Source organism: Anastrepha ludens, chromosome 2 (genome assembly GCF_028408465.1).
Source record: "Anastrepha ludens isolate Willacy chromosome 2, idAnaLude1.1, whole genome shotgun sequence".
In the NCBI taxonomy this organism is placed as follows: domain Eukaryota; kingdom Metazoa; phylum Arthropoda; class Insecta; order Diptera; family Tephritidae; genus Anastrepha; species Anastrepha ludens.
The window spans coordinates 50538716-50560151 of NC_071498.1; the positions used below are offsets into that span (position 1 = coordinate 50538716).

The 21436-nt window shown below is 36.2% G+C and overlaps 1 protein-coding gene across 1 annotated transcript in view; it reads left to right on the forward strand.

Annotated features, from left to right (window-relative positions):
- The first annotated feature begins 587 nt into the window (after positions 1-587).
- Positions 588-21436, forward strand: part of LOC128861702 (uncharacterized) — a 136953-nt gene continuing 116104 nt past the window's right edge. The window contains exons 1-2 of the mRNA XM_054100083.1: positions 588-623; positions 2196-2295. Coding sequence (XP_053956058.1) covers positions 588-623; positions 2196-2295 — 136 coding nt within the window. The remainder of the gene's footprint in view (positions 624-2195; positions 2296-21436) is intronic.

Below are 21436 nucleotides of genomic sequence, written 5' to 3' on the forward strand. Positions count from 1 at the left end.
TAGAAGGTTTGTAGAATATGCTCATTGATACCACTCACCACCAGGTGGCGCTGCAAAGTAGCAACACTTCTGCCCCGTTCAACCGATTGTCGTAAAAATTAGTACAGTGCAAAAATTTTTCCCAAACGTTGCACAAAACTACAAAAACCATCAGTAGCTCAGTACGTGTGCTATATTAGCAGCCAAAAACATCGATGTCAATACCATCAACTTCATCATTCAGCGTGGAATACCCAGTGAAACGACAACATATGTATAAGTACATCGATACTGTGGAGAATCAAGACGAGGCTGTCAACTATCCAACTGAATTCTTAAATTCGCTTGATTTGCCAGGCATGCCGCCGCACGTTCTTATATTGAAAATTGGCGTACCCATCATTCTTCTTCGAAACAAAAATCCACCACGAATTTGCAACGGAACCAGACTCTCAGTCAAGAAAATGATGAACAATGTTATCGAGGCAACAATGTTGACTGGAAAATTCAAAGGTGAAGACGTACTGTTGCCACGTATCCCAATGATCTCGACAGATATGCAATTCGAATTCAAACGTTAACAGTTCGCGGTGCGACTCACTTTCGCAATGACTTTTAACAAAGCACAGGGACAATCGTTACAAGTGTGTGGATTAAATTTGGAGAATCCATGCTTGTTACATGGACAGCTCTATGTGTCTTGCTCACGTGTCGGTTAACCTTCGTCTACGCACCCGATGGAAAAACAAGAAATATTGTGTATCCCACAGCACTTCAATAAACATCGAAATGAAACTAAACTTTGTAATGTCACAATTTTTTCGAAATAAAAAAAAACAATAAAATGGTTAGAATGAAATGAATATTTGTGTACTGATTTTTCTTTAAAGTTATTTTTCTTAAATTTAACGCTTGGCGGGTACAGCTAGTAATAAATTTATAAAAAATCAAGAAATTATAAATTGTCAAAACTTGCCAAAAAGTCTCTATAATTTTAGTGCCATAGTTATGAAACGCACTGTACTTACAAATTTCGTTCATAAAGCGCAGAATTACGAGTGATAATAGTCTTTAAATTTGACGGATAATTTAAAGGATTGCTTGCAAACAAGTGTTACATTGAGTTAGGTGGGTCCGCTAAGTTCGCTACCATCGAGCAAATGGTATTCTAAAGTACAGAAGCTTGAAAGATATGGAAAACAAACGAAAATGTGGTCCTTGGAGCACGAGAGTGGTACAATTGGTTGAAAAATATTGGAAGCGACTTTTCCTAATCAGTCTACTCTTCGCGATGGATTAGCTTATTTATCATTTAATAGTGATAAAGTGATCTGATAGTCCCGATGACCATTATAGTAGAAGTTTCTTCTACTTATTTGCTTGCTTAGGGAAGAATAAAAGCAAATCGTTTAATGTGTAACTAACGCCAATATTGACTTTATTGCTAACACCAGCTCATGATTTATCCCAATACTTTAGCAGAATAGGTTATATAGTACTATAGATAGCTGAAATAAGTGAAGAAATATGAGCGCTAGACAGGCAGGAATGTCCCTACGTATGTTCAGATAACTCAGACTACACCATTCACTCGCAAATTTTCAGTAAGAAGAGAAGTAGCAATAATTTCAAAGAAGCCCGAACTCAGTTGGTTTGATGAAGCGCAATTTATTTTTGCCACAAACAAAAGGCATCCATCCACATCTTCGTTTAATTAAATTTCTCATAGTATTTTATGGGTTCAGTACAAAAAACAAAAAAAAAAAAAATAAAAGCTCTTCGCACCCAATTTACTTTACGTTAATGTGCTCAACGAATCTGTGAGAAGACAAAGCATTTGGCAAGCAAAAGTCATTTGATATGAAATTTGCATATTTTTGCAGTAAATTTTTGATTTTTCTCAATCAGATGATGTTAGCCTTTTGTCGGAATTTCGTGGTTTACAAAAGTCAATTGACTACTTTTGGACAAAAGCAAATAAACAGGAATGAAAGAAAGCCAATTGTTTGGCAGGTTTAGTATTTGTATTTTATTTTTTATTTAATTTTTTTTTTTGCCAACTACACTTTATTCAAAGTATCTACATTTCTCGCGCCATTTACACTTCTTCTAAATACATATTTGCCAACCTACTTGCATATTCACTTAAATACCAGTGCTTGTGTATGTGTAAACGTTTATTCACTTTTCTGTGTCTGCTTTTTATCTACTTTCAGGAATCTAGCAATTTTCTGCCATCATTTGAAGCGATTTCCTACGCTGTAAAGAGCATCGCAACGAAACTTAATTGGACTCAAGTTGACATTTATGTTGGTGGTAAGTCAGTGTTATTTACGTTAAAAGAACAACAGTTTAATTTTAAATTAAACTTTCTCGATTTTGGAATCGAGAGTTAGAGGCTGCAGGATGGCAATCATTAGAGTCTGGGCATATAATCAGTTCGCGCCTAGAAGTATTTACAAACCGAATTTGCGGCTACTGGCTGTGTGTACGAAGTAATTGCTTGCCTAGCATCAGCTGAAGCTGTTGAAATTGTAAAGATCCTGCTAAAATTAACTCAGCATATCCTACTATGTAATTTGTAGCTATTTTTCATTGCCTAGCTTGCTGAGTTATTTGTTGGTGTGTTAGCAAATTTCATAGCGCATATTTTTTGAAATATTGTGCACAATTTTGTATTTCATGGGCGGTTGTATGCGTGAATGTATGTATGTAGCTGTGCATTATATATTTGTAAGTATGTTTCTACGAAGACCGATTATTTAGTCATAAATTTTCGGCGCACCTCCCCAGCTATGTTCTTTGTATGCAGTAAATAACAATTTTTTTTTTACATTTTTATTAGCATTTTTTATTTCAGTTGCTGCTAACGTTTGATATCTTAATTTTCGCCGCTTTCACATATTTTTTCTAGGCATATTTAAATAAAATCAAATTTGTATACGAAGCAAAGGCGTTCGCTTAGATGAAATGCCAGGCGACCCAGCGGGAAAGTTGGATTAAAATACTTTAATAGTGCGACCAGAAAATGACAAAAATTTGGTATTATTAAATTTTTAAATTTGGTATAATTATTAAAAACAAAAAGCTACAAACCACTGGACTATTAGCCATTTTGTTTGTAAACGTTACAACTTTTTTTAAGGGGGGAACGCCACTGGGAAGGGTAAAAAAATAGTCGATTTTTGGGAATTTTTCTTTGTAAGTAGGAATGATTATTCGAGGATCGGGCAGAAAGCAAATTATCTTTATCTATATATATAAAAAGAAGTTACATTTCCTTGGTAATCTTATAACTCAAGAACCGCCGAACCGATTAACACAAAAATTTCAGAGTTCTTTTCTATCTTTGAGGAGGTGGTTTGTGTGAAGTTTGATTGAAATCGGTGCAGCCGTTCCTGACATTTTATGTCAGTAATGATTTCCTCTCATACGAAATGCCTGTAATATACTGTTTTTTTAAATAATTTTCAATATTTTGCCTTTACATTCAATTAGTAATATACTGTTTCTTGAAATAATTTTGAATGTTTTGCTGTTACATTCAAATACTATTGTAATATATTGTACTGAAAGAATGCCACGTGCAAGACGAGCAAACATTCTATATACCGTCCCCTTAGTATAACAATAGCCTATGTGCTCATAGGCTATTATTTTTTTATTGAATATTTGGATTCTCCATCGTCGATTTTATATGTGGTCAAAATTTTGTCAAATTCTAGTTCCACAAAGTAAGTCAAAACGTCAGTCAAAAAATAGTAAATATTTACAGACATACCGATATTTGAGTAAGAGCTACTTTCGACAAAAAGTTTGAAATTCATTTTCTCAAAACATCAAAAAATGTATAGGCTATTTTAATACTAAGGGGACGATACATAAAAATAAGTTACATTTCCTTGGTAATATTATAACTCAAGAGCCGCCGAACCGATTAACACAAGAATTTTAGAGTTCTTTTCTATTTTTGAGGAGGTGGTTTGTGTGAAGCTTGATTGAAATCGGGGCAGCCGTTCCTGACATTTTATATGAGTAATGGTTTCCTCTCATACGAAATGCCTGTAATATACTGTTTTTTGAAATAATTTTCAATATTTCGCTATTACATTTAATTAGTAATATATTGTACTGAAAGAATGCCACGTGCAAGACGAGCAAACATTCTATATACATAATTTTCTCGAACTTTACAGATTCAAGGTCAAATATACCATAGAGCTGGGTCTTTGCTACTATTCCCAGATGGTGGCCATCAATTTTTGCAAATATATTTTATTGGTGATGAGAATCGTGAATTAGATCAGCGCTGTGCAATTTCGACGAATACGAGAAGATCAATCGTGAATGAATTGCAAACAATGTTCCATCAACACAATGAATTGGTGAAATTGTTCAAAGTGGCACTCGATCTGATGCCCACCGATGACCACAAAATAATAATAAAAGCCGATAAAACACCAATTGGGGAGCACGCCAGACGATTCAATATAAAAAAACATTTTATGTATGGTGATGCGAAGCCCACTGGGGAATGCTAGTTATATATATATTAAACTATGTTAATGTAAATTTTTATTAAAAAATATTGAAAATTGACAAATTTATGTAAATAAACGTAACGAGTTAAAAAAAAAATAACGTCATCTGGTGGCAGCGATACAGCAATGAATAATCATCTGAAATCAAAAAACCAAAAATTGTATTAATCTACACAATAGTGGCTATCGTTGTAAGTAGCTGTTGTTTTTTTTGTTGACAATATGTGGTGATTTGAATGTCGATGTGTGCTTTTCACCATTTTTTTGATTTTCAACAGACCCAAAAATATAGTTATTTTCAAAATTTTGAAAATCGGCTACGAACGATAGCTAGTGCGATACCAAAACTTAAAAAAAAAAAAAGAAAATTAAAATCCGGGCCATTAGTCTTCGAGAAATCGTTGCAACCGTATCAAAAAAATAAAGCATTGAAATAAAGCATCGTATCGTAAGCGCTACGGGGCCGAGCCGACGGGCGCTCACTTATAGTAAGTGCACATAGAATCCGAAATAAAGCGAATTTCGCTTTAAAATTTTTACCACATTTTCTTGAGTAGTTATACTAACAATTTATGCCAAAAAAATCGATTTTTTTGAATCTTCACAATGGCGTTCCCCCTTAAAGTGCATTTAAGTTTTCCTAGTTTGATCTTAAGTTGATCCAAATAATTTGGAAGCATTTACATAAAAACACATTCAACACTAACATTGCGTATAAAAGTATTTAATGAATTTGAACGGCGCATATTTTGTGGAATATTGTAACCCAATAAGTCTTACTCTTGAGGTCATGGAAAAAATATTAAGCTACCACACAGTTGAGGGTTAAAATGTTCCAAAAAAATATTATATTTTCCGGGAGATTTCAGTTGAGGTCTCCTCCGACGAAAATAGTATGCGGTAACGAACAAACGTACAGCATAAATTTTTTTGTAACACTAATAAATCAGTGTGAAACAGCGTCACGTCAAAATTTGTGTACACATAGGTATTTCTAGAAAGTAGGCTTACTCAATAATGACAGCGGATTTATATAGATATTCTTAGTGCCATACAATCAAACGATACAATTCGAGAGTCATACTTAAGAAGGTTTTTGAAGAAGAGTTTTGAAGAAGTAAAATCAATCTCAAAAAATCTCGTCTACTTTTTGACTCATCCACGCAATGGCAAAATGTTAAGATTTCTAGAGAAAATGGAAACAGATTAGCATTAAAGAAAAAATTAGAAAGATTAGAAAATATCAAATAGAGTACCAGTACCAGTATCAGTCCAAAAAAATACGATTGTTGAAAATATAGAGAGTCCCTAAGTCAGAAAGAGTTCGCAGTGGGCGATTTCCTTTATATTTTGGTAGCTTTAAATATCGTCGTCTCAACGACAATCACCAAGTCTCTGGATAAACTGGAGTCGAAGTCGATCTTATCAGAAACGACCGTGGCAAAGTAATCCGACGTCTCTCAACGCCGGTAGATGAGTAGGGGCACTCCGCAAGGCGGTGTTCGCTCACAATTTCTCTAGGCTATCGTTGTCAATTACTTGCTGGACGAGCTGGTGTGAAGAGGACAGGAGCATGGTGATTGCTTACGCTGATGACGTGGCACTAATTATTAAAAGGAAGTTTGTGCATACTCTGCATGATTTAATGCAGGGATAACCAAACGAAATTGTTATTTGGGCGGCAGATTTTGGTCTATCGGTAAATAATCCTAAGACGAAGCTTGCCCTATTTACGAGATAATATAAAATACCCAAAGTTCAACTCTTTTGAATAGGAGATGATACGTTGATACATTCTGGTAAGTTGAAATTCCCAGATATACCACTTGATCAAACGCTAACGTGGAAGATCAACATTCAGGAAAGGATAAAGAAAACAACAGTCGAATGTATGGATGAACCAAAATGAAGGTTGCCCTTTTGTGTCTTGTGTGGATGTAAAGACAAGATGGAGTCTCTCTCATAGAGTTGTATTTTGGCTCTATATTACTGTTATAAAGCCGATTCTGTTGCATGGACCACTTGTCTCTTGTAACTCACCGAGAAGGCCGACGTCGGTGAAGGAACTGGAGAGAGTTCAAAAGTCTGCACCCATTGGAATCAGCGCTTAACGCAATGCTAAATGTGGTATCCGTAGATATCGTATGCACGACTGCCGCTGCACATGCCGCAATCAAACTAAGAGGCTCAGGCTTCATCTCACTTACGTACATTCAAGTATCCTCAGAAACTCGCTTAATCCAAGCAGGATATTCTCCACTCACATCAAGGCAATAGTAGGCGGCATTTGCAGACAGGTCCTGTTCACGGATGGGTCGAAGTTGGATGGAAAGATTGGCAGAGAAATATTCTGCGAGGAGCTACCCATCAAACTCAACTTCCGGTTACCGGACCACTAAAAAGTGTTCGAAGCAAAGGTAGCCGCCATCAAAGAAACAGCTGATTAGCTTTTGATTTATGTTAAACTGTCACTAAAGTAAATATCTACTACGACAGCCAAGCGGCAATCAGCAAACTGGGATCGATGATGATGCACTCGAAACTGTCTGACTTCACAATCTATCGATGCGAATTCTTTGATTGAAGGCTCATCTGGGTACCTGGTCATAGTGGTATTGCATGAAACCGCGAAGCGGATAAGCTGGTATCCGCTTGACTACTTTTGGTATGCGCTTGGAAGAATGGGCTTCACGTCAACTCATCGAGGGCTGGAGGATGAACTCGCAAAACCATTCTGGCCACGTGTGGGTCGGAGGCACTCGAACTATTTTCTAAGGTTAACAAAACCTGAACACTCTAATTTCTTGTGTAGCCTTACAAGACGCAGTCCACGAGGTATGCATGCTGTGAGACTCGCCATTACTTCGAGTATTTTTTTCGTTAGCTATAAAGAGGATTAGGTGGACTCATCTCGAAACCTCCTTCTTAGCTGTCCTACTTTCGCGGAGTTAAGATTTTCGTATTTTGGCTCTCATTTCCTTGTTACGCCTGCTGATCTGGCAGGCCTTGTTATTAACCAGCTGATGATTAGCCACATTCTTAAGTAGTATGAAACAGTTAACACAACCGTCATTAATTTATCGTTCGGCCGTCAGCCAAGAAAGGGGCCATCACCCTTCTGCACTATTAATTTTCTCCTCCCGTTAACGTAAAATAACATTAGCTTTGTTGAGAAAGGAAGCAGGCACAAACTCCCTATGTCTATATACAGTTATATACAGTTTCTTCAAATTGCCTTGTTTAATGGCGTGTAATCTTAAAAACATCTCGACTAAGTTTTAATGTAATGTAAAAAATTTTGTTTCAGTAAAGAACTGCAAACCCGAAGCAAATGCAGCAAAATCCAATTCCGAAGTTCTTAACTTTGTTTCTCTTAAATTTGAAACTAGCAGCGTTTTATTGCCTGCAAATAATTTAAAAAAGAAACATGCTCGCGATTTCCTGATAGTAGCAAGCAATCACAAACCCCCAAGTTCAGTGTTTGAACACCAAAAAACACAAGCATTAAGTCAACAATTTTAACACTAGGCACATCGAGCAAACTGACTTGACTCAAACCCACACCAACTTTATCACAAGTTCACCTGCACCTAAGTGAAAGTCAACAGTTCGCTATAGCTAAAAAGACGAGCGCAAACACACGGCAACACAAACCAAATCACTGTGCGCGCATAGTCAGCATTTGAAGACATACTTTTCGGCGCGTACATTCACATTTACCAGTGATTTTAGTGTCACACGCGCTCATACTTATGTATTGTATAAGTTATATGTATTTGTGTGTGTGTAAGTAAATGATACGCCGCAGCGGTTGAGGTGTGAATTGACTTCAATGTGATACGCTAGGATTGCTTCGCAGGCGGAGGCAGCGGGCGGAATTGCTATCAACAACTGAACTACTACTTCTACGACGCTCTTGTTTGACTTTTATAGGTGTATGTATAGGGTATTAGGGTAGAGTGCAAAGATGGAATCTTGGAGCAAAATGGAAAATGTACAAAAAGCAACATTCATACTAATTTTAGGAGTGCTGCTTTCTATGCCTACTAAGACTCTTGAGACTGTGACTATGACTTACACCTTGTCCTCATAGATATCTGTGACAAATCTCGCGCTAATTGCAATGAAATCAGACTCAATTCATGCATAGATAGGTATATAGATGGAATGGTTGAAGCACTGCCCAAGTAGCACTAAAGCGTCGCTTACCATTAAGAGACCTTCAACAAACAGCCAGAGCTGTTGATGTAATGCAGAAGGTTGGTGGGATTTAGGTAAACGCGCTGTCCCACGCTGTCCAAGAACGGAGCACTCCTAATCGTCTAACTGCCAAACCTGGATATTTACAGAGATAGTGCCCTCCTTCCCTGAAAGGTCCGCACAGTTTCTGTAACGGCGTTTAAATGGTAGCCGCGCGTTAACCCATGGACCAATGACCAGTAAACACAACTATGAGTTTGGAAATTGAATGGACTGAGTACTCCGCATATTGTACTTGGGTCACAGGATTTTCGAAATATCACATGAAGAAATGGAGCTCCATCTTTTCTGCGCTTTCCTGAAAAATAAGTTTAACAACAGTCAGGGAGATGCCGATGACCGGGTAGGAGGTCTCTGAGACCAATTCAGTCCCCCTCCTGGCGAGCTCATCAGCAATTTCATTTCCCTCTATGTTCCTATGTCCAGGAACTCAGAACAGGGAAATGTTACCTGCACCGCCAAGAGATTTGATCTCCTTCTTACAGAGAGAACTAATTCGGAACTGCACCACGGCGTCGTCAGAGCCTCGATCATGGCTTGGCTATCGGAAAAAATGTTAATATCTCCCTCGCTCCCACGTTCACTAACCATTTTGCATACCTGCTGGATCGCAAAGATTTCTGTTTGAAGAGCGTTACCAGTATTTGATATACCATGGGAAGATTTCAAAGCTGGGCACTTGAGAATCTCGGAACTCTTCTGAGAAGAGAACCAGAGATAGCAGAGATAGATTACACGATCTACATCGTCCAAGCCAAAAGTGTACGGACCATGGAGCCCTCTTGTGTGAAAACTAGATAAGTATCGAGTAGAAGAAAAGAACTTATGTAGAACAAGGTCCCGCTATTTAAACTCCTACTACCTTGGGTGTATGCAGGCATCCGCAATATTTCATCTCTCATTCATAAAGGGTATTTCAAATTGACGCCAAGATGTCGTTAGTATTGAATAATTCCAAGACAGTACCTTTTTTATGGCATCTTTAACATTTGTAAAATAAGGAGATATACAATTTTACACAATAGAACAACGAACAATTCAAAGATTGGTGAAAAAGTTTCAAGAAACTGGTTCTCTCGAGTATAGAAGAAGGGTTGGCAGACCAAAAACTATACGTTGTGTTGAGAATATTGGTGTTGCTATTAGATTAGATTATATTTTTTGGCTTGCATTTCGACCTTATGATCTTTTGTGCTGCTATTAGATGGGCAAAGTGATTCACCGCACTGGGAATTAGAGTGGAAACTTGCGCCCAAGCTAATGGCATCACAATAGAGCTCCAGACCTTAGCGGGCTCCTTTACACACTCACGGAGAGCAGCAACCAACCTAAACTAATCTAATCTAGGGTGAATTTTGTAGGAGCTTTTTAGATGTTCTTTTTTCTTTTTAAGGAGTTCAACGAGGACCCTTTCGGATGTGCTAGATTGTTTATTAAATGGCCGATATGTATTTGAAAAGTATGATGAGTTCTTATTTTTCTGGAAAAATATTTATATATTTATTAATATATAAGTGTATATTTTTCCCTCTTCAATGCAATCCCGAAAATCATAGGAGAATAACACAGTTAAGCTCTGATTTAAAACTTTTTACAAAGCTGTTTGCTTCGGCGCTTCGACAGTAATAAACAAAGAATAGTAAGATGCCTTATTTACTATTAGGCAAATTGTAAAAAAGCAATAGAATACAACAAACCTGTATTTTTATGTTCTGTTGACCATCCACAAGCATTTGACAGATTTTCTTAATCAACTACAAAAAAGGAATTTAGATGAATGAATTATTGCATTGGAGATAGTCTCAGTCTGATACTTTTCAGCGCAATCATGGATGGAATAATGAAAAATATTAAAAACAAAGAGCGAATTGTAATAAATTATTAAACACAAAATTTAGAATAATTTGTTACGCTAATGTGTTGCTAACTGAAGATGAAAATAACTTACAACGAATGCTTTTCAATTTTGAGAAGTTTGCAGCAAAATTTAACATGAAAATATCGTTAACAAAGACTAAATCCTTGACAATTTCAAAAAACCCTCTCGGATGGAAGTTTGCTGTTTATGGTGAGAATGAGTAACAGGTCATGGACGTTAAGTACTTAGGCGCTTATATTATGTCATCGAAAGGTCTAACAAAAGGAGTTAGAATACAAACAACAAATGCATCCTGCACATCTCGATATTTAATTTGTAAGCAATTTAATTTGTTTCCACGAGATCTCATCGATCTCATACATTGGAAAACCCCCTTATCAAAATTAGTCTCAAAATCTTTTTTATCAGCAGTTTGTGTACCAATAAGAGGAAAAGGATGAATCACAAAGAAATTGGACTAGTGTCCTCTTGCACGCTCCCTCAATTTAATTTCTGTTATTGCTACGTAAGTTTTATATACAGGGCTTGATTGAAAAGTAGTGAGCCTTATTTTTTTAAGCAGTTTTATTAAACCTTTTGACTTATACAACTAATACTCTTCAAAATAGGAACCTTTGAGCGTCAATACACCGCTGGTAGCGGTCCTTCCACTGCAGGAAACATTTTTTAAACTCATCCGCTGGAATCGCGTTCAATTCGGCTGTCATAGTTTTTTGGATCGCCTCGATGGAGTCGAAACGCCTCCCCTTCAGCTTTATTTTCAGGCGTGGGAACGAGAAGAAGTCTGGAGGGGGCAGGTCTGGGCTGTAGGGTGGGTGGGTAAGCACCGGAACCCCCATCTTGGCCAATGCAAAGGTGCAGAGGAAGGCGGTGTGCGCCGGCGCATTGTCGTGATGAAGGGTCCAATTGTTGACGAGGTCGGGCCGCACTCGGGCGACGTGGTTTTTCAGCCGAAGGAGCACTTCTTTGAAAAATTTAACTCTTCACTGATCTCACGTAGACTAGCACGACGGTCAATGTTCAAAAATTCACGAACCCGGTTCACATCTTTGTCTGTTTGCGTCGTCAAAGGCCTTCCAGATCGCTGTTCGTCTTCGACGTCCTCCCGGCCTTCCTTGAACTACTTGTGCCACCATTTTCCTTGGCATTGGACAGGGGTTGGTCCCTGTAAGCCTCCTTGAGTAGCCCAATGGTTTCGGTACTCGTTTTGTTTAGCTTTACGCAAAATTTGATCGAGTAACGTTGCTCCAACGATCGCTACATTTTCGCCACTGCAAAATCCTAACACACTTTTAAAACAGCTTTCACGCGCGGAGCGATGTTGGCTGCACCGCTGTTGCCAGCGAACTGGGACCGGTTTCTAGTGGAAGGGGAAGGTCCAACGATCATTTTCCCCCACCAGCCTATTCGGTTGATCGCTTGGCAGACGCTCCGCGCGGGAAGGCTCATTACTTTTCAATCAATCCCTGTAACACATGGGCTGAAAATTCCCGGGTCTAACAAAGGTAACACGTTTTTTTGTTTGTTCAAAATTTGCTTTTTTCATCAACTTAATTTCCATCAAGAACAACGCAATCATCTCAGCGCCGCTCTCACATTTCAATGCCACTTTTGTAGAATGATTTACATTTTGCCTCAAAATAGTCTTCAGTTTTAGTGATAACCTCCTCATTCGAGCGAATTTTTTGATCGGCGAGCATTTTTTTAAGGTCTGCGAATAGCCAGTAGTTGCTGGAAACCAAATCTGGCGAAAGGAGTGTATGTGGGAGCACTTTGAAACTCAATTCATGTAGTTTTGCCATTGTTTTGATTGACTTGTCGTACGGTATGTTGTCTTGAAAGAAGGAAAACCAGGCACTCACTTTGAACACAGCTTTCTCGTAGTGAAATTCTGAGGCAATATAAGGACTCTACGTTTCTACCGTTTGAAGTCAGCAAACCATCTTTTTATTGCTATTTGTGAGGGAGCGGTGTCCTCATAACGCTTCCCAAGCCATTGCTATGCTTGAACGGTATTTTTCCCCATCAAGAAGCAGTGAAAAATTAAAACACGAACTTCTTTTTGATCAATTGTTTTGAAAATACCAAAAGTATGAAAAGAATATTATGAAATTTTAACAGCTGGCTTCTTAAGGCTAGTACTAAATAAAAAAGAGGTGAATGCAATAAAACTAGTGCCATCTATGTGTTAGACCCGGGACTTTGTAGCCCATGTGTTATGTTGTAAAAGCTTAGGATAATTTTGCTATTCTTTTATTTGATTTTATATTTTCAACATCTTCTTCTAACCACTGAATTGTTTTTATTCAATAAAAATATTGTATATAAATTTTTTTCATCTCCTTTTTTATTTATATTCGATCAATTGATTGATTTCAATTTACTTTTACTGATCAATTTTTTTTTTTTCAGTTTAATAAAAAATATTTTTATTTTTATTTGATTTATTTTTAACATTACTTATTTTTGTTTTATTATTCTGTGGAGATAGTTTCTTCATTTTTTTTTTTTTGTGATTTGAAATCCAAATTCTCCTAATTCAATTCAAATTTGATACTGCACCCACAGAAATTATTATAAAGGCGTCACATATTGACAAGTTTTAACTATTTGTTTATCTATCTTTTTAATAAAAATTTTTATATACATTATTTAAATATTCTTTATTTTATAAGACTGACTGTAATAGGTCAAGTTTCTGTCATAGTACAAGATTTATAAAAATTATAAAAAATTACGCCAAAAATTTTAATCAGAATTTAAAAAAAATTGGGTACACAGGGCTAAAAAACCTTTCAATTTTAGTATAACAAAGTGAAGATTTGAAGTGGGTGAAAATTCTTGCTGATTTTTGATCATATTTTAATCCGACGATTTTTCTCATTTTAATCAAAAAAATCAAAAAATTATCAAAAATAGCGTCAGCGTCAGCGTCAGCTTGAAGCCACTTCAAACTCTGACTTTATTAAATTCAATGGGCTTTAAAACAGCGTCCCTAAATTTATTCCCGTAGACAAAAGAAATAAAAAATCGCTGCACCCTACTATGTAAGTATATGGCATAAATGTTCATATCTGTGGCAATTTGGAAAAACAACTTAACTAATTTTAAAAAGTTTCAGTTTCCGTGCAAAAAAAAAATATTTCCTGTTATTCCACTTTATTTTGTATGCAAATTTCTTCAAGATGAACTCATCAGTTAATTGTTTAAATTATCAATGTCCATCGCTCAATGATTTAACGCATTAAAGTCCATCACTTTTGTGATTAATCTATAGAAAGTGGCAAGTCGACTTAAGCTGTTTGGTGTAAAAACCACCGTTGCGTGTATAAGATTGTCGGTATGTATCGTATTTATAAACTAAATCCACAGATGCCCGCATTTTACTGCTGACTTGCGCTTTGGTGCATTTAGATTATTTGGTATAGGGAAATTGAAAATAATTGCAGTGATAAACATAAAAGTGATGACAAATATAAAAGTTTAAAAAATATATAAATATAAAACGGGCAGAGTAAAACGGAGAAGTATAAAAATGCTGGCAATACTTGATTTTTGCTTTCCTTCTTCCTTCGTTGTTGTTCACAATACATACATGATTTTGACTTCGTTGGCGCTGTGGCAACGGAAATTCCACCTTAAATTCGTTTCACTGCTTTTCATGACAACTACTTCTGCTGTAATGGTTGGCTAACTGTTACCTAGTTTTTTTCATGTGGTGGTATGCGTTTAAAAATTCAAAGAATTTCCATTTTTCTCCTATTTAAGTAATTTTACAACTGCTCCAGGAGTAAATGAAATTAATGTCTTGAAATTATTATTATAATTTTTTATTAATTTAGTCTAAATAAGTTAATTGTGCACATTTGGTTAAAAATTTTACGTTTAAGAAGGCAAAAATATGTTCTTAAATTATTTGCTGGACTCTGTTCTCTTGCTTATTTAGCGAAATTATGGCTTGCTGTGAACAAATAAATATATTTTTATAAAGCACCTCGAAAGTACAATAATGATTTTGGTAGATTAGATTCGATGGTCACCTGCCGAAGGGTGCCTGTCGAAATCGGCCTACTCGGTGTTGCTCACAAGTACAGGAGATTCAGGTTCAAGGAGCATCAAAAAGCCCCTGCCGGCTCCGGTAATCAGCTGCAATGCAATACCGTTTCTGTAGTATGATTTGGGAAAATCCCATCTTTGTCTACAAATAAAAAAAACTTCAAACTAAACGTCTAAAATTACAGTCTGGGTCATTTAGTGAAGAAGATTTAAATATATACACCCAGAGCCGCAGTAACGTACACGAAACAGAAAGTTTTTAAGGAAAAGTCACATAATTTATTAAATCATTCTACGCCAAACTCCTTAAATGGAAAAACTTTTAATTTAACCAACGCGCTAATTAGGGCAGTAAGAATAATTGGTAATGGTGAAGAATGCCTTAAAAAAGTGTTTTATCAGCAGTTTTGTTTTGAAGCTGGTTCAGGTCCACATTAGAAGACTCTACTACTTGAGATTTCGAGCTACTCCTTTAATTTATTCATAGCTAAAAAGACATGGTAGTTCCTTAAATAATTTTCAGAATAATTGCTATAAAATTTTTTTAAGGGCTAAAAGAAAAACTGTTTTTAGAAGGGATGACAATAGAAATAAATATGAAAAATTTGTATACATTGTTTATTAATACTTAAACTATGTAAAAAAATTTATTTTATTTTTCTTTACAAAAATTAGTATATAAATAAACCACGTGAGTCAAAGTACAATGAAAAAAACATTGCTCCACGGTCTGCATCATTTCTCCTTGAAATGTTGTTGGATCTGTAAGAAGTAAAAAAATTCTTGAACAATAAAGTTTTAGTTATAGTTGTTATAGTTGTCGAGCCGGATTTTTCGAAAAAAAATTTTGCAATTTACGGCATTTAAAAAAATGCGTTTTACGTCATAAATGTCACACTTTAATTATGTTCATAAAATTTTGTAACAAAAATATTAAAAATCCTGCTCGACAGAGTATAGAGAAACCACTTCCGTATATTTTAGAAAACCCGCAACAAAAAATATTAAAAACTGCATGAGTAATCATGCAGACCACGCCGGAAAAAGTAGTTTCCAGAAAAATTAGTATAAACTTTCAAGTGCATTTCGCTCAAGATCGCGCGCATTTAAAGCAAGAACTTAAAATTTTTTTTTTTGTTTATTTTATTATTATTGCAATCTAGTTAACAAAACTAATAAGCAATTCATTTTACATATATTTAATTAAATTAAAACATCTCAAGTAAAGACAAAATTTTATGAAGAGAGAGATCATGCGGTTTCGTCCTTTCTAATCTTCTCGTGGGGTCATCAGTTACAAGTAGTTTGGCTGCTTCATCATTGATGCGCTGCTGAAGTCTCTCTTTATGTTTATTTGCGAATTCTTTTATGATATCCGTAATGGTGTCTATATTAAGATCCTTATGAAGATTGCAATTACGAATGTACCACGGCGCTCTAACGATGTCTCGTAATACTTTATTTTGGAATCGTTGAATGATGTTTTTTTTTCCTTTCACTTGTGCAGCCCCAGAGCTGTATGCCATATGACCACACTGGTTTCAGTATTTGGTTGTATAAAAGTATTTTGTTATAAATAGAGAGCTTAGAATGTCGGCCTAACAGCCAATACATTTTCTTGTATTTAAGAATTAACTCCCCGTGTTTTTTCTTGACATGTGCTTTCCATCTCAGCTTAGCATCTAAGGTCATTCCTAGATATTTTGCCGTATTTGCATGCGGTATTGCCGTATTATTGATAAATATTGGTTTATAATTTATATTTCTATTAGTGAAGTCAACATGCACAGACTTGGTTTCGTTTAACTTGGCACGCCATTTTTTGGTCCAATTTTGAATTGCATTTACTGATGCTTGTAACTTCTGAATTGCTTCTAAGTGTTTTTCATCAGTTGCTAATACTGCAGTATCATCGGCAAATGTTGCAGTTGTTGTAGGTATTGTTGCATGTGGGTATATCGTTAGTATACTAGAGATACAAAACTGGCCCGTGTACACTGCCTTGCGGGACACCTGCATTAATATCTCTCAGTTCTGAATAGACATCTGCTTGCTTTATTCTAAAGAATCTGCTCGTTAAGTAGGATTTTAAAATGCTTGAGTACTGGATTGGTAGAACTGCTTGAAGTTTATGGTTTAGTCCCTCATGCCATACTTTATCAAAATCTTGCGATACATCCAGGAATACCACAGAACAGATTGGTTTTTCTTCCAGTGATTTTTCAATTACATGAGTAATGCGGTGTACTTGATCAATCGTTGAGTGCTCATTTCGAAAACCAAATTGATGGTTTGGTACAAGGCATTTTGTATCTAACAATGGTTTTAATCTTTTTAGCAAGTTTTTTTCAAAGAACTTAGATAAAATTGGTAAAATTAATTTTTAATTTCATAAACCTTAGCATATGAACCCTACACAGACTCTCTTACTACTTTAGAATAACAAAAGACCCGATAGGCTGAAAGTCTCCGAAAGTAACTGCCCGCTGCCTCAAACGAAGGACAACTACCTGTGCGCACCAAACGCTCGTCGGGCAGTTACACTTTCTAACATAACTTTGTATCTATGGAAAATTTTTAGAATCAACTTCGACAGAAATACGCCTTAGGGTGCGACCAGAGTGAGCGCTGAAAGCCGAGCCGAGATTGTCAGTGCGATAAAACTGATTACATACAAGTCAATACAAATAAGCTTGTGTATAACACAGTGAGCGCCGACAAGAGCAGAGAGCAAAGCCGATAAGTGCGAGAAAACAGTTTCAAAGCGTTTTGCTCGCTTTTTTGGATTGTTGATGTTTACTTTTTAGAGTGCAATTGTGTTTTTAACACACTTTTATTAGGTCGGGTTGTATGTATGTATGTATGTATATAACGGAATCTTTGAGCTTAATTTTCACTGGCTTCTAAAAATCTGATCGACTTGATTTTGCACACCTATCAAGGACCGATGACAATGCAATAATTTGATAAAAGTGTCCCATTATCCTTATTAGGATTGCCGGGATTAATATATTATTTTTTTACCTGTGGGCAAAAAGTAAGGTGAATTTGGTTGTAAAATGAAAAATCTTTATTTATTCTTGTAAATCAATTTCATCCCTTCAAAATAATCCCCTCTCGATGAAATACACTTATACCAACGATTTTTCCAATCCCCGAAACATGCCAAATAGTCCACTCCCGGTATGCCATCAGCACCTTCTTCGATTCAGCTTCTATCTCCTCAACCGACTCGAAACGCGTTCCCCGGAGTGGCCTCTTGAGTTTTGGAAATAGCCAGAAGTCACACGGAGCCAAATCAGGCGAATACGGTGGTTGCGGAACGATAGGCGTGGAATTTTTGGCGAAATGGTCACGAAGAACGAGTGCAGTGTGAGACGGTGCATTATCATGATGCAAAAACCAAGAGTTGTTGGCCCATAATTCTGGTCTTTTTAGATGAATTGCTTCACGTAATAAACGCATTCACTGTGTTATATACAAATTTTCTTCTCGCATGAAAATAAGCGTCAATAAGCTCGGCTCGGCTCCGCTCGGCATCAGCGTTCACTCTGGTCGCACCCTAAAACTATAAAAAATAATAATCTGTAAAACAAAAATCGATTTTTTTAATGATTTGAAGTAGCAAACACTTGGTGAAAAATCGTAAACTCAAAACTTTATCAAGCAGCAACTTTTAATTGTCAGGGCTTGGTCAAAAATTTATTGATTATTTTTATTAAATAAGCTTTTTTTAATGTCAGAAATGCACTCGAAGGTTTAGCATTGCCTGTTTCCCTATCTTCCAGCGATCATATGACCCCTTTTGCCATTAGCTCCTCCACGTGCTCTGCCTACAAATGCAATATCGTCACTATCCTCATTCCTCATTCCATCGCAGTCTCCAGCCTTTTTTTATTTTGTCATAACATTTTCAAAATAAATTGATTATGAAGAGCTATTTTCATTAAAATTTAATTCAAATTTATTCAACGTAAATCTCGTTTGCCCTGTGCTCTTACTTTTATTCTCTTTCTAATTTGCTTTAACATAACATTTTGTTTTCGCATTGAATGGGCTTTCATTTAATAAACTTCACAGGGTAGCATTGAAAATTTGCCTCCGTTTATTTACACTTAAATAGTAACTACACAATTTATTAATGGAGTTGTTGTGTCTTTATTTGAGCCCAATTTAGACCTTAATCGCTAATTTCAACTAATTGCACAATTACTGTGGATGAATACAGTGTAATATCGGGTGTCTCTTCAAGAACTTGAAAACTTAAAATGATAATTATTATTACTATTTTTCCCATACTTCTTTAGGAGCTTAAGGATTCAAGAAAAGTTTTCCAAACATTTTTATTTCTAGTCATAGATCTCAGTTCCACTGCGAACAGTTCTTTGCCAAGTCATCAGTGCTCTGCCTCTTCAAAATGAAAATACAAACCAGAAATCTTGTTAAAATTAATTTTATTTTACTAAAACCTGGTAGATAATTTCATGGCATTTATTTTTTGAATATGATATTAGGCATATGTACCGCGCAGCTAAAGTTACATGGTCCATTTCCCATTGGAATACCCATGGCCACGAGTAAACTAATAATAAAAAACCACATTATTCAAGAGACGAATAGGTCATGGAGAAATGAAGAGACGTGTCTAACAGCTAGGCTACTATGGCCGCAAATAAACAAGAAAAGAACAGAGGAATTGCTTAGTCTCTCAAGGGACAATATCTCGAAGGTCGTGGCTTGTTTGACCGGTCACTGGCTATTTGGCAGGCATTCCTTGAGACTAGGAGTTTTCTCCCATGAATAATGCAGAGGTTGCAGAGATGAGGAAGAGGAAGAAACAGTCGAGCACTTCCTTTGCAATTGTCCAGCCCTAGCTAAAGTCAGAGCAGGTTGTCTAGGTAAATACTTTTTTAATTCTCTTACAGAACTGTCTGGCGTGGGGTTGGCATCAATACTACGTTTCATAAAAGCCACAAAATGGTTCCACGAAGAAAAATAAATGAGGTTCCCGTGCAGCACAGTGGTATCACAACGGACCTGTAAGGTCTAAGTGAGTTGGGCGTACAGACCGACTACCACCATAACCTAACCTAACCTAACCTACATGGTCCATTGGATAAGTCCAATTTGTGACTAATTTTTCAATAAATCAGAATAATAAATTTAATGAGCCCAATCAACAAAAATGCGACGCAAACGATGATCATTTGGCTTCACTTCTTGCACGAACTGTATTTTATGGGCACATAAGCCAAGATCTTTCCTTAAAATTTTCCACGTTGCCGAAAGACAAAGGCCAATAAGTTGAGAACCTAGACGAACCGGTATTTCGGCATCTTTTTCAACACTTTGCTTCATGAGCTTCGAGAACAGATTTTTATTTTTATTTTTTTCAAAGTAAACTACCAGAATTTGGAAGCGACGTTCTGGCGTTAAGCAATGCATGATGACTTGCCAAACCCTAATGAATAGTTTGCTTTTCTCAGATATCAAAGCTATGGTTTGATTCATATCGATAGTTCTCAACCAGCTCCGAAAACTCTGGATATCATAATATTAGACTAAAATAACCACTGGACTTTTCAAATGGTCGTCTCTGAGAATATTTGAAACGAACTCCAGCGGCTCTTGTAGATATCCCTAAGTCTATCTTGGCAAGTGCGGGTTTCCTCTTAAAAATTTTATCTTGGATACCTTTTTTTTGCTGTAGTTGTTGACACGTACTCTAATTATTTCAAAGCTTCTGTTATTTGTTATTTTTATTAATGACAAATCGACATGCTTTACTTGTTCTAAAATTCTTCTTCCGGCCAAAATCACGTAAGCGGTTATCGCACCCATCGTGAAGAAAACAACAAATTTATTTTGCAAGCTAATGATTGGAAGGTTAATTCTCACGTCTCGCACCCCTCTGACTCGGTCAAGATTCAATCCGATCTCAACAAAACCCTAGCTTGGAGGCGAATCAGTTAAATATAAGTAAGTATTCTTATATAGCTTTCTCCAAATCCTAACTTTCAATGCTACCTCTCCGGTACTCATCTATCCATTTATAACGAGACAGAGAGAGAGAGAGAGAATAATTTTTGGCTCGAAATGTCTTCTCAGAAGCTGTTCTACTACTTGCTAAATCGCGCTCAGTGCTTGCGTTTATTCATCGATTCCGCATGATGACTCTGCAAGATAGTCTTCGATTTCAATAAAACTTAGCACATGGATTAATTCATGCTAACACTAACGGAAATGGACACTTTTTCACAAAAGTTGAGGAAGTGGCAAAAATTCAAAAAAAAAATCCTAACGACAAATTCTAAAACTTATATAAATTTATAAGATTTATAAAATTTTCTGATTCGATTTGCATAAATGGGGTGCCGTTGGAAAGATTTGAAGACAGCCAATATTTCAGTATGATTATCTTCATAATTTGTCTCGCAAAATATTTTTTTTAAATGCCGTATTTTTTAATTTTAAAAATTTCGTTCGATACTGCCAACATTTTTTCGGCTATACTGTAATTGTTAAAAACTCTGAAAATACCTTTTAAGTAAAATTTTTTCTAAGACTTCAGAAGTTATGTCCCAAAATAATTAACTAGGAAAATGTCTTTCTAAAGATTATCCATACATTTCAGGAGTCCATTCTAGGACTATGAATACTATTGGCGTATCATTCCATATGAACGAAATTCCTGAAAATGTAATCAACCTGAGCTTAAATT